This window comes from Jatropha curcas, chromosome 10, assembly GCF_041381405.1.
Source record: "Jatropha curcas cultivar XTBG-Jc1 chromosome 10, XTBG_Jcur_1.0, whole genome shotgun sequence".
Classification (NCBI taxonomy): domain Eukaryota; kingdom Viridiplantae; phylum Streptophyta; class Magnoliopsida; order Malpighiales; family Euphorbiaceae; genus Jatropha; species Jatropha curcas.
This window is the reverse complement of record NC_143160.1, coordinates 5918978-5934338: the sequence shown is the minus strand read 5'-3', so window position 1 is coordinate 5934338 and position 15361 is coordinate 5918978. Positions and strand designations below refer to the sequence as shown.

Below are 15361 nucleotides of genomic sequence, written 5' to 3'. Positions count from 1 at the left end.
GGACTAATTAATAGTAAATCCATATATATAAGTTCTGATGGTCCTTTACTTCATCTCTGACAATATCACTTACCTGCAATCTCTCCCTCACGCACATGGCTACTGCTGCTGTAGCCAGAAATTTCCTTGCACGTTTCATGGATTTAGACTCCGCCAAATGCAGCATTTCTGCTCAACTAATTTCCAGTAGGCAGTCACTTCATACTTTCCATCGTGTAAGTCACTTTTTTATTGCCTTTCCTATTTCGTACAATGGTATTTATACCTGCGGTTTCTAATATTTTACCATCATAAGACCTCAAAATCTAAATTACTGTCTTATTTGGTTATATATATATATATATATATATATATATATAATGGAACAGAAATATCAGTATTGTTCTCTATCCATGAATGGGTGCCAGGGTGACCCAAAACTCCCTATTGGTACAATGGAAACGAAAACATTTCCAGCAGTAGCATCTCCTGGTTTGGCCTTAGACAGCCTCAATTTCGCCATTTCTGATTTGAAATCCAATCCACCACTTTTCACTTCAGGGATTATACGTCTTCAGGTAAGTAATAAAGCTGTTGGCTTTCACTCTGCAATTGCTTTCTATTCTTTTGCCATCTGAAAAGTGGAGAAATGGGTTTTTGCCACGTGGTTGGCCGGTATTGAATGGTGTGCTTAACCACATCTCTTTCCTTATCCTGCTAAAAATGATTTTCATATTCCAAAATTGGTTTAGGTATTTTCAATCTCCGGCTGAAAACCTCAGGACTTGTAATTTTTTCTACTTCAATTTGACATTTTTTAGATAACATTAAAAGGATTACATTTTCTCATTCAATGACAACTTTCATTTTTCAAGTTAATGCAATTAATTTATCAATTATTATTTAATACAGTACTATCTAAATACTAAATTTTAAGTTATATTACCCATATTATTATCTTTTTATAAAATAATTTATTTTCCTAAAAAAATGAAAAATTATGCTTCCCAATAAATAAGTTTTCGGGAAATATACTTATAAATTATAATTTATGGAAGTATATGATTTTGAACTAAACAAAACAAATAATTATGAAATCCTTGATTTTCAATTGAAATTACTATTTCCTTTTTATTATTTGAAGAATTTACTGTAAAATTCTTAAAATTTGATTTGTTTTCTTAAACTATTTAATTATTCCGTCTAAATAATATTATTTTTGACATTAAAATACCATATAATATTTGATTATTTGGTCCTTCATATTTAAGTTCTTATTACTTACTATTTAGTCCATATTTATTTTATTCCTCGTTTAAATGTCAATATGATATTCTTTTTTAACTGAAAAACAAAGCCAAATTTCAGGGATGTGACAGTAATTTTCCAAATAGTAGGATGAAAATAATAATTTTAATCAAATAGCAGGGACTTTATAGTCATTTGTCCTGAATAAGACATTTGTTTAAGTAATTTTCTTTCCCGCGAAAATAAACAAATCAGTATCTGCGCGTAATAAATTTTGAAATTCCTAACAATCCAATATTTGAACAAAATCCCTGAAAATATCTAATGTGATCGAAAGGTACCAATTCAACAGCGAATTGAAGCAATTGATTGGCTCCATGCTCAACATCATCTTCTTCCACGCTGCTTCTTCTCTGGTAGAAGCCGAAGGAAAGATGAATTTCATCTTTGCAATGGAAATGGCCATGGCGGCCATGCCCACAATTTGGTTAGCGTTGCAGGTGTAGGCTCTGCGGTCCTCTTTAGGCATATCCATCCATTCTCCTACAATGACTGGAAGTCGATTAAGAGGTAAACCTAAAAGCCACCATTTTATGGGTTTTACGATCATTTTTAGATAATAACTTTGTTTTAAAATTTATGAAGGTTTTTATCCGCTAAATGTCCTTTAATTCGTGCTTATGGAGCAATCCGGTTCGATGCCAGGGCTAACATATCATCTGAGTGGGAGGCTTTTGGTTCATTTTACTTCATTGTTCCTCATGTAAAGCAATTAATTCGTTTATTACTTTTTGCAGTTTTATATGTTTATTTATTTATATAAAAATACATAGACCATTTCTTGTCGCTTGCTCTAAGACCTGCTTCTAGATACTATAAAATACAAATGACAGGTTGAGTTTGATGAGTTTGAAGGAAGTTCGATGCTTGCTGCTACTATTGCCTGGGATAATGCCCTCTCTTGGACATGGGGGCAGGCCATTGATGCACTTCGACTTACCATGACTCAGGTTCCTAAACTATTTTTCTCTTTGTTACTTGATTCTTCAATTATATGTTCAATATTATATTGGAAGAAAATTTAATCATTTCAACCTTTTTTTCCTGTATGAATCTGTTTGAAAAAATGCAGGTTTCTTCTGTTATTGTAAAATTGCAAAAAGAAGTCGCTGGGACATTTATATTAAGTAATAATCACATTCCCAATAAGACCTACTGGGATCGTGCAGTGAAGAGAGCTTTGCAGATAATCAGTAGAAGCAGCTCACCACTCATTAAGGTATTGTATTGAATCAAAATTGTTTCATAAACATATTTTTTGTATCAACCTGGTTATACAACTGTTTGTATATTTATTGGCATGTGATTTGGCTGTGACAAGTCCATCAATTATTCAATTTTGACTTGGAGATTTAGGTTGTACTTGCACGTAGCAGCAAAGTTGTAACTGCTACTGACATTGATCCTATAACATGGTTGGCTTGTCTACAGGTACTATTCTATTATAATTTTTCATAACTCATCAGTTTTCTCATATCAAGTAATAACTAAAATGTTCAAGATTTTACTTATAGGTTGAAGGAGAAAATGCTTATCAATTTTGTCTTCAGCCACCTAATTCTCCAGCCTTTATTGGGAACACGGCAAGTCTGATCACTGATCTTTTATAAACAAATAAAATCGTGGATTCCCTCTACTTCTTGTCTCTCTTTTTTACTTGATTTTTGAAAAGTTATTGCCTAATAAAATCGATGTTGCATTTTCTAATGGTCGAGGCTGCAAATTTATTATGTTGTTCTAAACTGCTTCTAGAAGTTGAAGTTTTTTATTAGTCCATCAATTATTTTGGCTATCTTGATCCATGGAGATCAAATGGCTCTTCTCTAGTTTTGACTTGTACGAACTTTATGAATAGCCAGAGCAACTATTTCACAGAAAACGGCTAGAAGTAAGTAGTGAGGCATTGGCAGGAACCCGTGCTAGAGGCGAATCAAAGGCTCTAGATCTCCAGATAGAACTCGATTTACTTTCCAGGTGACTTTGCACTTAATCAAATCATTTATCATCATGTTGAATCAAATTGCTGATTTACCATATTGTGAATGATTTCAAATGCTTCTGAGGCCAACTAACAACCAGTTTTCTTGTCATTATGCATCATCATACATTTGCTTGCAGCCGTAAGGACCATCTTGAGTTCACCATAGTACGAGACAGCGTAAGAAGAAAATTAGAGGCAAGTTCACTTTTTAGTGCCCTTACAATGTTATTCGACAGTTCTCTGACTGATTTCAATAATGGACTATACAAGTCCTTGTACTACATAATTCTCATGATAAGATCGTGCTGATCTTATATTCTCTTCCTGGTTCAACTGATCAGTGGTCCTTGCAGTGGATACTTGAGTTCACTCTTCATACTTTCTAGATTTTGTTCATTCAACATAAAGAAAAAGGAAAGAGATGGAAAATGAAAGTATAATTCTTACCCTATGTTACTTTTCAGGCTGTATGTAACAAAGTGTTAGTTCAACCAAATATAGTAATACGGAAATTCCCCAGAGTTCAACATTTGTATGCCCAGTTGGCAGGAAAATTAAGAAGTGAAGATGATGAGGTAAATAAACACATAGCCATATTTTTAAAGACATTCCCATCAAGGAATGATGAATAGTTTATTTCTTTTCCACTTGTATGTTGCTGAGATTGCAGTTTAGTTTTCTGAACTTGATACTTCATAATTGTGCTGTTTGGTTCAAAATTATAATTTTAAAGATAAACTTTTTTTGAAGAGCAATTTCCTATACTGTCATTCTTGTTCTTTTAACAATTTTCCTCATTCTTCTGTCTTTTCCAGTTTGATATCCTTTCTTCTCTTCACCCAACTCCAGCAGTTTGTGGATTTCCAACGGAAGAGGCAAGAGTATTAATTGCAGAAACTGGTTTGTACATGTATATTTGTTTCATTTCAATGAATTATTCTTTATTTTTTATTTGGATATTGAAACTTAAATTTTAACCAATATTAAATATTATAGTGAAGCCAAACTCTTATCAGCAACTTCTGTTTATTTGCACTAATGAATATGAATATACAGATCTTTTTAGTATTGTTCTTACATAATGAAAACTATTTTTCTGATAGGCAATATGAAAATCCTTGCTCTTTTGTTGGCCAGGCATACTTTAGCTAACCAAATCCTGGAACTTGATTATCTGGTTCTCAGTAAATTACGTTTTCTTACTTGCTAGTTACGCGAATATGTACTTTCCAATATTTCTTGCAGAAGTTTTTGATCGAGGGATGTATGCTGGGCCTGTTGGTTGGTTTGGAGGAGGAGAGAGTGAGTTTGCTGTTGGCATCAGATCAGCATTGGTAGAAAAGGTGAGCTGCACTCCTCATTGGCTGCCATTTTGAGAAAGCATGAACCTGTCATTAGAATCTAAGTTAATGTTAATGGACTGCGAAGTTGCTTGCACGTGTTGATCACATACAGTACCAATCATTTTGAATTGTAGGGTCTTGGTGCAATGATCTATGCTGGGACTGGAATAGTAGAAGGAAGCAATCCATCTTTAGAATGGGATGAACTAGAACTGAAGACATCTCAGGTTTATATGTATCATGTTTACATCCATGCATTATACAACTTGGTAATTTCACACCAAAAGGAAGCAGGTGCTAAATTTTTCATTTAATAATTTGTTGCACAGTTCACCAAGTTGCTTAAACTTGAGGTCCCATCAAAGCAAAAAATTGAAGATTTGGGGAGAATCAACTGAAAAGATTAGTTTTCTTGACAAGGATTAATAGTTTGTATTATCAGTAGAAGAATGTCCATTAATTGTTGGCTTCTACTGGTAAACATTACACTGATGATTTGGTGGAATTGCTCTTCATAGTTTGTTTCCACAAGACTTGTTTGGAGAGCGTGCATTTGCAAGCAAATTCTGAAGTGGGTATAAATTTCACAATCACAATTTTGGAGCCCATATTTCTGCATAACCAGTTTTCAGTGCAAACTGGCAATCACTCTCAAACAGGTTACTGGATTTTGGAAGTGAATGGAGCACAACAGAAACAACTGATAGCAGAAAAAATATGCCATATCAAAAGCAACATTCTTTTTCCACAGAATAAGGTATTGGCTGCAAATTGATAATGCTTTGTTCTGTCATTATAAATATATATTCACACCTGCTCAGTCTCATTCAACATTTTTTTTTTTTTAATCTTATTGGTTGACAGTACAGCAATATATAATTGTTTCTTTCTACAATTTAGTAAGTGCTTTTCCGATTTTTCTGCGCAGTGCAGACTTCATCATATGGAGTATTTGTTTGCCTCTATGTGCGAATACCCATGCAAAGTCAATTTTTATATGGTTGGATAAAATTAATTTTAGGTTAATTTTTTTTCTAACCACAGTAAATTGCCATTACACACACTAAACATGTCTAATAAAAGATAAAATTGCAAGCCAATATGATTATTAGGATAATGGATTGACCTAGGTAACTGAAAATCTTGCTCCTGACCCTCCTTAAACCTGTCTTCTAGACAATACAGCACCTGAAAACCTTGTGAGCCTGCTTACATGTGACCCGGGGTTGGCATGAAAAATGTTCTTGTGCCCTGTTTTCTTTTTTGAGACTGCCGGATTGAACCAAGAAAGCTCCATTCTTCATCATATCTCCTTCTGATCTCCAATTCCACCACTTCCACCTGTTTTTCTCTGCATTATGTCTTTTGGTGGACCTTGGGGGATTGTTAACAGTGCGAGTTACTCGCTGAGAGTCCATTAAGAGTACTATAGTTGTAAAAACCATACTAGATTCAACTTCTTGAAAGCATCTCTTTAGTTATATATGTGTTTTGTCACAAGAAAAGCAAAGGATAGTCTCTTTCCTCCTGTTTATAAATTAGAAAGTGTGTATGTATTATGTGTCTCCAATGTTAAAAGCCAACTTTCCAATGTAAAAAAGTTGAGAATATCTATTGCATAATTCCATTACAAAAACTGTTAATTTGAGTCTCTGTGTCCATATCTTTATTTGAGTAATGATAGATAGATGGTTCATTCAAACCAAACTTGCCTCTTTCTATGAAAAAAAAGAAAAAATTCTTCTCTCCCTCTCTCCCTGTCTCTCTTAAAAATTGAAAAAACCCTCGACGACCACCCGCGGCCATCCACACCCTATACACCGTTTGATAATTGTCAGATGGGCTTAATTGTCCATAAAGAGTATAGATTGCTCATTCAAGGAATCTGAGCCTATTGTAATGGGAATATTGGCATATATGTGGGCTATTCCTACTTGGGAGCTTCTGATCAGGAATTACTACAATAAAGTAGAACATATATATACCATAACTAACAAGAAGAGCATCTGTTCAAAAATTACTTTATGTTTAGAGGATCAGATTCCAAATTTGTTCTTAAAAATAATAATAATAATAATAATAATAATAATAATAATAAAAGAAAGGTACAATTGGAGGAAGAAGCTTCTTTGACATGCGTGCCAAAAGTTATGTGGCCGCTGCTGAGAATATATTGTTCAAATGTTAACATTTATTTATTAAAATGGTCTTTTGTTTAATTGAACTTCCCACTCGCATATCGTGTGGAATGAAATCAGCTCTCAATCGACCTTTTTAACTCCATGGATGTACAGGGAACCTCCATGTTACCTTTATACACAAAAAGTAAACATATAAAGAGTAGCTGGTGTTTGAAATTTCTATCAATTATCAGCTATCAAATGTATGCATCAACTCATATAACTGTATGCATAAACTCATATTCACAGATACTTGCTGTAAAATAACTAAATAAATAAATAAAAGATTTTTGGAAAAATTCGAAAAAAAGGAAAGAAGCAAAATATGCAAGAGTTAATAGGAGCTTGTTAAATACAATTGTAGATGGCGTTGAGCGGTTTAAAAAAGTTGATCTTTTGAGACTATTTGACAAGGTACAAACACGGAAGGGAAGAATAAGATTATAAGTGGCCCCAGTAAGAAACAAAGGTGATGCTTTGTGGGTTTAATTTTTTTTAACTTTATTCAAAACTTGGGTGCTTTTGACAAAAAGGTAAGGGCTATAATTGGGATATGGAATCATGTGCCTTGCAGAAGCATCTCACTTGTGGTTGTGCGACTCAAGATCTGCCACTGCCACTGCCTAGTGCTCTTATGTCTAAAAATTATTTCACTAAGCGTAAACTAAATCTCAGAGCACCCAAATTGAACCTCTACCTGCTAAATTAAGGAGGTCGTCAAGATCCAAACATGAGCTCAATTCAGTACAGAACAGAGTCTTTGCTTTAGCTGATACGCGTACAGTACTGGAAAAATAATAAATAATAACAGCAAAAAGTAGCAGCAGGGAATAAAATAAACAAAGAGAGGATGAGATGACGTGGATAACGAACCTGTTAAAAAAAAAAAAGAAAAGGATGGAAAGGAGGGAGAAGCCGAAAAGAAATATAAACCTTCGCGAGAGAGAATGGAATCTCATTTTCCACTACCACACTCACCCTTTCTCTAAACCAACATTCCCTCCTCTCCTCTCCTCTCCTCTCCTCTCTATTTTATTGAATAAATAAACAAACCAAATTTACCAAATACACCCAATCTCAAAAAAGCACACCGCAAAAATAACACTGAACCCTTCTCTCCTCAGTCTCTCCCCCGCTATCATCGCTTCTTTCTTTTTCTTCCCCTCTCCGCCATTTTTCTTCATTTCCCATCAGACCACCTCAATCAAACTGTGATTACCACCAAAAATGACACTATGACGACGCCGTCTCCCCCACCACCAAGAACCGTTCGCAAGCTACTCGTCCATGTAGTCAATGCACGTGATCTTCTTCCCAAGGATGGCCAGGGAAGCTCCAGCCCTTACGTCATCGTTGATTTTGATGGCCAGAAGAAACGAACCTCCACCAGGTACCGGGAACTCAATCCTGAATGGAACGAAATTCTCGAGTTTACTGTCTCTGACCCGGATAATATGGAATTCGAGGAGCTAGAAATTGAGGTCTTTAATGATAAGAAGTACGGCAATGGCAGTGGCCGGAAAAATCACTTCCTTGGTAGGGTAAAATTGTACGGTTCTCAGTTTGCTAAAAGAGGAGAAGAAGGTCTCATTTATTTTCCTCTCGAGAAGAAAAGTGTTTTTAGCTGGATCAGAGGTGAGATTGGATTGAAAATTTGTTACTATGATGAATTGGTCATGGACGAGCAACAGCAGCCACCTCCGCCTGATAAGGACGCGCCGCCGCCACATGAACCGCCGAAGTCTCCCGCCGTTGTGGTGGTGGAAGAAGGCAAAGTTTTTGAGGTCCCTCAACATCCCGAGCTCTCTCATAGTCATCGATTTCACGATGGATGTCACTTGCCTCCTGTTGTTGTTATTGAGGAATCTCCTCCTCCGATGGTGCACGTACATGCAGAGCCACCTGCTCCGGAGCCAGCAGCGCCACCGCCAGAGGCTCAATACACTCCTGATATAAGAAAGATGCAGACTACCAGAGTTGCTGCAGCTGGCGGTGACAGAGTGAGATTATCGAGGCGGCCAAATGGAGAATACTCGCCTAGAGTGATTTCTGGAAAATTTGCCGGTGAAACGGAGCGAGTCCATCCCTACGATCTCGTTGAACCAATGCAGTATTTGTTCATCAGAATAGTGAAGGCGCGTGGTTTATCGCAAAACGAGAGCCCATACGTGAAAATCAGGACTTCGAATCATTTTGTCAAATCTAAACCGGCAATTTACCGGCCTGGTGAGCCAACCGATTCTCCCGAGTGGCATCAAGTGTTTGCTCTTGGTCACAACAGACCTGACTCAGCTAGCTCAACTTTAGAAATTTCGGTTTGGGACTCACCAGAGCAGTTTCTTGGAGGCGTTTGCTTTGATCTCTCTGATGTTCCCGTGCGAGACCCACCAGACAGTCCTTTGGCTCCTCAATGGTACCGCCTCGAGAGCAGCCCTGATCAACATTCCGGTAGGGTCTCCGGCGACATCCAGCTCTCCGTTTGGATCGGAACTCAAAACGACGATGCTTTTCCGGAGGCCTGGAGCTCTGACGCGCCTTATGTGGCTCACACTCGCTCAAAGGTTTACCAGTCCCCAAAACTCTGGTATTTAAGAGTCACAGTACTTGAAGCACAGGATCTTCACATCGCTTCCAATCTACCTCCACTAACGGCACCAGAGATTCGAGTCAAGGCTCATCTTGGATTTCAATCGGTAAGAACCAGGCGAGGGTCCATGAGTAATCATAGTGCATCGTTTCAATGGCATGAGGATTTGATTTTCGTCGCCGGCGAGCCCTTGGAAGACTTCCTTATCTTGGTTATCGAGGACCGTACAAGCAAGGAAGCAATATCTCTCGGACACATCCTAATTCCAGTAAGTTCGATCGAGCAACGAATTGATGAGCGCCATGTGGCATCAAAATGGTTCGCATTGGAGGGAGGAGCCACCGCCGGAGCAAATTGCGTAGGTGGCTGCTACCACGGCAGAATTCATCTCCGTCTCTGCTTGGAAGGAGGATATCACGTGTTAGACGAAGCGGCGCACGTGTGCAGCGACTTTAGGCCGACGGCTAAGCAGCTATGGAAGCCGGCTATAGGAATTTTGGAATTGGGGATTCTTGGCGCTCGTGGCTTGCTGCCTATGAAAAACAGAGGTGGAGGTAAGGGGTCCACCGATGCTTACTGTGTTGCTAAATATGGCAAAAAGTGGGTTCGAACGAGAACTATTACTGACAGTTTTGATCCACGTTGGAACGAACAGTACACGTGGCAAGTTTATGACCCTTGCACCGTCTTGACTATTGGTGTCTTTGACAACTGGCGTATGTTTGCCGATCCGTCAGAAGAGAAGGGTGACAACCGTATAGGGAAAGTCCGGATACGCGTATCTACGCTGGAGAGCAATAAGGTGTATACTAATTCTTATCCTTTGTTGGTTTTATTAAGAACCGGATTAAAGAAAATGGGCGAGATCGAAGTAGCGGTTCGGTTTGCCTGCCCGAGTTTGTTACCTGATACTTGTGCTGTATACGGTCAGCCATTGCTTCCTAGAATGCACTATCTCCGCCCACTTGGGGTGGCCCAACAAGAAGCACTGCGTGGAGCCGCCACCAAAATGGTTGCTTCATGGCTCGCTCGCTCCGAACCACCGTTAGGGCCTGAGGTAGTACAGTACATGTTGGATGCAGACTCTCACACCTGGAGCATGAGAAAAAGCAAGGCTAATTGGTTTCGGATTGTAGCTGTTCTTGCATGGGCAGTCGGGTTGGCGAAATGGTTGCATAATATCCGGAGATGGAAAAACCCAGTTACAACAGTACTGGTTCATCTCTTGTATCTGGTACTTGTTTGGTACCCGGATTTGATTGTCCCAACCGGGTTCTTATACGTGTTTCTGATTGGTGTGTGGTATTATAGGTTCAGGCCCAAAATACCAGCGGGAATGGATATTCGGTTATCTCAATCGGAGTCAGTTGACCCAGATGAGTTAGATGAAGAATTTGACACAATACCAAGCTCAAAACCACCAGATATAATTCGGGCAAGATATGACCGGTTACGGATTTTGGCAGCCCGGGTCCAAACAGTATTGGGAGATTTTGCGACCCAAGGAGAGCGGGTTCAAGCATTAGTAAGTTGGAGGGACCCAAGAGCGACAAAATTATTCATAGCGGTGTGTTTGACTATAACCATAATTCTTTATGCAGTACCACCAAAAATGGTTGCTGTGGCCTTGGGATTCTACTATTTACGGCACCCAATGTTCAGGGATCCAATGCCACCGGCTAGCTTGAACTTCTTCCGGCGGCTTCCAAGCTTATCGGATCGGTTAATGTAGATTTGGTAGAGTTGGATATAATAAAAATTATATAATATAGTATTTTTATAGTAGTAGTGAGAAGAAAGTAAAATTTTTGGGCACCAATCAAGAGGGAACTATTTTTGAGTTGAAAAATAAGATTATGATTTATTATTATTATTATTATTATAAGGTGGGGAAAGTGGGGGATTAAAAGTAAAAAAGTGGCAAGCTGGCATAATGTGTCTTTTACATTTTTCCTAATTGAAATTTGATCGATTAAAGGCTGGAAACTTGAAATGAGAGAAAGGAATGGGGAAGCAAAGACAAGAGATCGATTGATGTAATGGTGTCGCGGAAAGTAGAAGCATGGAATTGCTTTCTAACCTATAAAACTGTAATGTTAACTATTTTTCTGTTGTTCTAATTTATTTATGTATGTTGAAAAATCTCAATGTAGGGCACTGGGCTCTGAGAGCAGCAGTTATCACTTGCTATATGTTGAAAAAAATAGAATAAAATTTACTTTTATATAGTGGAGTGGAGGGGAGCAATGTACGAAAAACAGGGTGAAGCCATGAGCCATGCAAGGTTGGCAATTGGCAGCTTTAGGACATTGTTTTCAAAAAGTTTGACTTTAAGGACATATTCGTATAGTAATTCCCAGTCCACTTACACATTAGGCCACAAAACCTGAAGAAAAAGCCTTTCAATAGGGCTTATACAGATTCACCAACTTCAAAACGGACAAACATCTTAGATTGCTGCTGGCCTACCCTAAGGGTTATTACCCTTAGCGCTCACTATCAAGGATGCTCATTTTTCATTCCATCCAGCAATCACCGTATGATGAACATCAACGCACTTCGACCACTAGACTAAACTGTCGTGGGTCAAAAAATTTTATTTTTATTAAAGCTTCTATCATCCCACAATTTTATGGCTCTAGGACAAATTATTGAACGTTGGGATTAGTATAAGTTATTGTAATCTAGGATCATAGGTTGATCGCAGGTTTAAACTAGTATAGCATAACCATTAAAATAATTAACATAATTGCTTGAAGGAACCATTTGTAATTGTACTTAAATCATTACTGAAGATGGTTATACGACAGCCATCCCATCTCAAATCATGATTTAAAATGATTTGAACCATTTCCTCTTAAATCATTATTCATTTTAATTATTTCTACTAGAATCATGACTAGAGATGGTTAAAATTATTACCATAACGTTTCCATTCTCCCTCACGGGTCTTAATAATGGAGACCCACCCTCATAAGCATTAATTATTATAAACATGTTAAAATAAATTGAATGAGGTAGAAAAAATAATTATAAGAGATATCGATTCAGAAAAATTAAATAATATCCATAGAAAATAAAATAAATAAATTGAAAGAGATTTCAGAATTTGTAAATTCTGACTTCATTTAGACATTGAAGGTGGAAAAAAGAAAATAATTTCATGAAACATAAACATTATTGTCCTTGGATTAATCCTAAGACTCAAAACCACATAAAAGAGAAGACCAGGTCATTTGATTAATAAGAAAACATTAAAATATCTGGTGGGTATACATAATTCTCGCAAAAACAAATTAACACCATCCTTTAATTATTTGGATTAAAGATTAGAGCATATATAAATAAATGCTTCTAACCCTTAAGCTAAAAGCACTACTGTTTGTGTAAAGTAAAAAAGCCTCCTAAACGACAATTCAGATTCCAGGTTTGTCATTCAATTAACTAATTTTTTCTGTTTCTTTCATTTTTAATTGTGAAAAAATAATTTATATATAGATATCAAAATGCATATGTTGTTTGGTTTATTGAGTGGAGCCATATACCGGATTTAGAGATTCAAAACTTTCGGGTTTTTCGTGCAAGTTTACGTAATTTCTTTTTCCATTTCATCTGTTTGTTGTGATTGAAATTTCAATTATTCCCTTTTTTTAATTTTTTTTTTGGTTCTAATCAGACTAAATGGGAGAGACAGAGAAAAATGACGATAAAATTGAAAAGAAGAAGGACAAGCATGAGAAGAAGGAGAAACGCGAGGACGGCGATAAAAAGGAAGAGGGAGGAGATAAAGAGAAATCTAAAGACAAGAAGAAGAAGAAAGATAAGGAAAATAAAGATAAGGAGGATAAAGAAGATGATGGAAAAGATAAGAAGAAAACTAAGAATCCTGAAGATAAGAAAGACCCTGCCAAATTGAAGGCTAAGCTTGAAAAGCTTGACACCAAGATGAAAGAACTAGCTTTGAAGAGAGAAGAAATTGTCAAACTCATTCAAGAAGTTGAAAAAAATCCTCCAAAACCTGCTGAATGAGCTGCTTCGCCAACTTCTGTAATTTTCTTGAAGTTTCCTGCAGAGATGGAAAATTAGGAACTTATTAGTTTATATGATTAATGATACAAAAATTAATTAATAACACTGCACCTGCTGTATATAGCTGCAGCAAGAGTGATTAACTGTAAATAAAAAGAGAGTAATCCATCTCATAATTTAATTAACTTCTGTTAGAAACTTGAATAATGGAGAACAAATGGAATTCCAATTTCTGATAATCTATTTCAAGAAATATTGTAAAATAGAGTCTGTAAATATAACAAAAATAGATGTTAGAAACTAAAAATGGGAAAATAAGAAATTAATTATATGACACTGAAAAAAAAATGAAAAATTAAGAAAAATTTTGCAGATTTTTCCCTTGGGAAAGAAAACGTCTATGCGCATATTCAAAGGAGGGAATTAAACTCGTATATTAGACTCAATTTCCACAACGCCAAATAATCCCAGCAATATCAGCTCTAAGAAACTCATTAGACTTTGAAAAAAGAAAACTTTAAAATACGAAAACCTCTAGAATCTGAGACTGCATCTTTCAAGATAGAATCCGCTGCATAATTAGCTTCAGGAATGATATGAACAACTCCAACTTGCCAAGGCGTATCCAGCAAATGGAAACATCTTAACTTCAATTTGATAACTTATGTAGGGAATGAAGCCTAGTCCGGGAGCAATGCAATAGCATTCAGAGAGAGAGGAGTACAGAATTGCATTGGTCACGGACCAAGCCTTATTCCTAACATTGCAATTATCTAGTAGCAAATTACTTGACCCATCCAATGATCTATAGCTCCTTGCTATATAGCACAAAATTTTCACTACCAAAAGCACTGCCATGACACAGAAGGTTTAACCAAGGTTCCATGTACCCCCATAAGGAAATATTAATCATCTTGCGTCAGAATTTTAAAAAGTTTTTATTTCCTTAAACTATGATCATGCTTGTCGAATAATTTTCAAGAACGTATAAAAATTATCTTCTAAATATAGTATTGATTCGAAATAATACAACGGTGAAAGAATTTATTCATGGCCTCCACCCACACCCATTTCATATGGGTTGGTCAGGTGATTGATTGATTAATTAAGAGAAATTTTCTAATACCCACTTTGGGATTAGTTTCCATGGGAGAGGTGCAAGATTCATGGTATTTATATGTTCATGATGTTACTGAATCAAATAGCACCAGCACATTGCATTGCACCTAGGACCAATTAATAATTAATTGATGCACCACTAATGTCCCCTCGATTGGAAATTAGAGATCATCATTGAGATTATATATTGTTTTTTTTTTATTATTATTTAAACAATGATTTAATAGCTAGTGATATTGGAATATTTTGTAATGGGAAGTGGACAATCTTGCTTTGTAATTTGATTTAATCAGGAGTTTGTTTAAAAGTGCCAAAACCCATGAATCTCTCTCTTTTGCTATGTTTCATACTAAAATTTCAGTGGGAAATTTTTTTTTTTTGTGTCAGGATTCAGGAAAGACATTTTTCCTGTAAAACGAAAAGTTTTCCCCCGTCAAGCGGAAACTTTTCTTATCCTTTTCAAATGATCCAATCAGAGAAAAGGACGATGAAGTAGCCCCGAAAAACAGTAGATAATGATGGCACCCAATTGAAATACCTGTAAAATCTCTGATACATTTCAAATGCATGTCAAAATCACGCTATTCTCTCATCTAAAGTCCAAAATTTCTCTGTGTGGGTTTTCCTTTTACAAGAATTAGGAGTAAGCTTCATTTTTAGATTGAAAATTTGCCATTGATTTTCAAAAGTTGTACCTCATTTGAATATATTCTTATGGACTGTATTGTATAACAGATGCATCATTATGGCATCATCCCCAGGTCATAAAAATTGTCTTCTGTCATAAAAAATATATCCTGATTATTAGATTTGGTTAATAATAATCCTATTTTAC

General features: G+C 36.5%; 3 protein-coding genes across 5 annotated transcripts; all 3 read left to right on the top strand.

Moving 5' to 3' along the window:
- The first annotated feature begins 29 nt into the window (after positions 1-29).
- EDS16 (ADC synthase superfamily protein) lies at positions 30-5550 on the top strand. 2 transcript variants are annotated; one of them, XM_012224823.4, is made up of 15 exons: positions 41-215; positions 369-557; positions 1565-1797; positions 1873-1990; positions 2121-2237; positions 2360-2506; positions 2644-2718; positions 2802-2870; positions 3143-3261; positions 3406-3463; positions 3733-3843; positions 4084-4168; positions 4514-4611; positions 4746-4838; positions 4941-5550. In XM_012224823.4, exons 1-15 carry the CDS (start codon positions 96-98, stop codon positions 5007-5009), a joined length of 1701 nt encoding a protein of 566 aa, XP_012080213.1. In that variant the 5' UTR covers positions 41-95; the 3' UTR covers positions 5010-5550. The 2 variants fall into 2 exon arrangements, 1 of the variants encoding a protein (XP_012080213.1); XR_001047174.4 differs by lacking the exon at positions 4941-5550 and having other exon boundaries at positions 30-215; positions 4084-4178; positions 4746-4796.
- Positions 5551-7539: 1989 nt separating this feature from the next.
- On the top strand, positions 7540-11606 carry QKY (C2 calcium/lipid-binding plant phosphoribosyltransferase family protein). Of its 2 annotated transcripts, XM_012224821.4 has the most exons (2): positions 7540-10612; positions 10690-10888. In XM_012224821.4, exons 1-2 carry the CDS (start codon positions 8027-8029, stop codon positions 10747-10749), a joined length of 2646 nt encoding a protein of 881 aa, XP_012080211.1. In that variant the 5' UTR covers positions 7540-8026; the 3' UTR covers positions 10750-10888. The 2 variants fall into 2 exon arrangements, with proteins under 2 accessions (XP_012080211.1, XP_012080210.1); XM_012224820.4 differs by having other exon boundaries at positions 7542-11606.
- Positions 11607-12674: 1068 nt separating this feature from the next.
- Positions 12675-13592, top strand: LOC105640756 (uncharacterized). The gene is made up of 2 exons (XM_012225150.4): positions 12675-12805; positions 13055-13592. Exon 2 carries the CDS (start codon positions 13060-13062, stop codon positions 13405-13407), a length of 348 nt encoding a protein of 115 aa, XP_012080540.1. The 5' UTR covers positions 12675-12805; positions 13055-13059; the 3' UTR covers positions 13408-13592.
- The last annotated feature ends 1769 nt before the right edge of the window (positions 13593-15361 follow it).

Coding starts and splice junctions, on each gene's coding strand:
- EDS16 (XM_012224823.4), top strand. CDS start 96: ATGGCTACTGCTGCTGTAGCCAGAAATTTCCTTGCACGTTTCATGGAT. Junction 2,507..2,643: donor GCAGCTCACCACTCATTAAG/GTATTGTATTGA, acceptor TTGGAGATTTAG/GTTGTACTTGCACGTAGCAG. Junction 3,262..3,405: donor GAACTCGATTTACTTTCCAG/GTGACTTTGCAC, acceptor ATTTGCTTGCAG/CCGTAAGGACCATCTTGAGT.
- QKY (XM_012224820.4), top strand. CDS start 8,027: ATGACGACGCCGTCTCCCCCACCACCAAGAACCGTTCGCAAGCTACTC.
- LOC105640756 (XM_012225150.4), top strand. CDS start 13,060: ATGGGAGAGACAGAGAAAAATGACGATAAAATTGAAAAGAAGAAGGAC.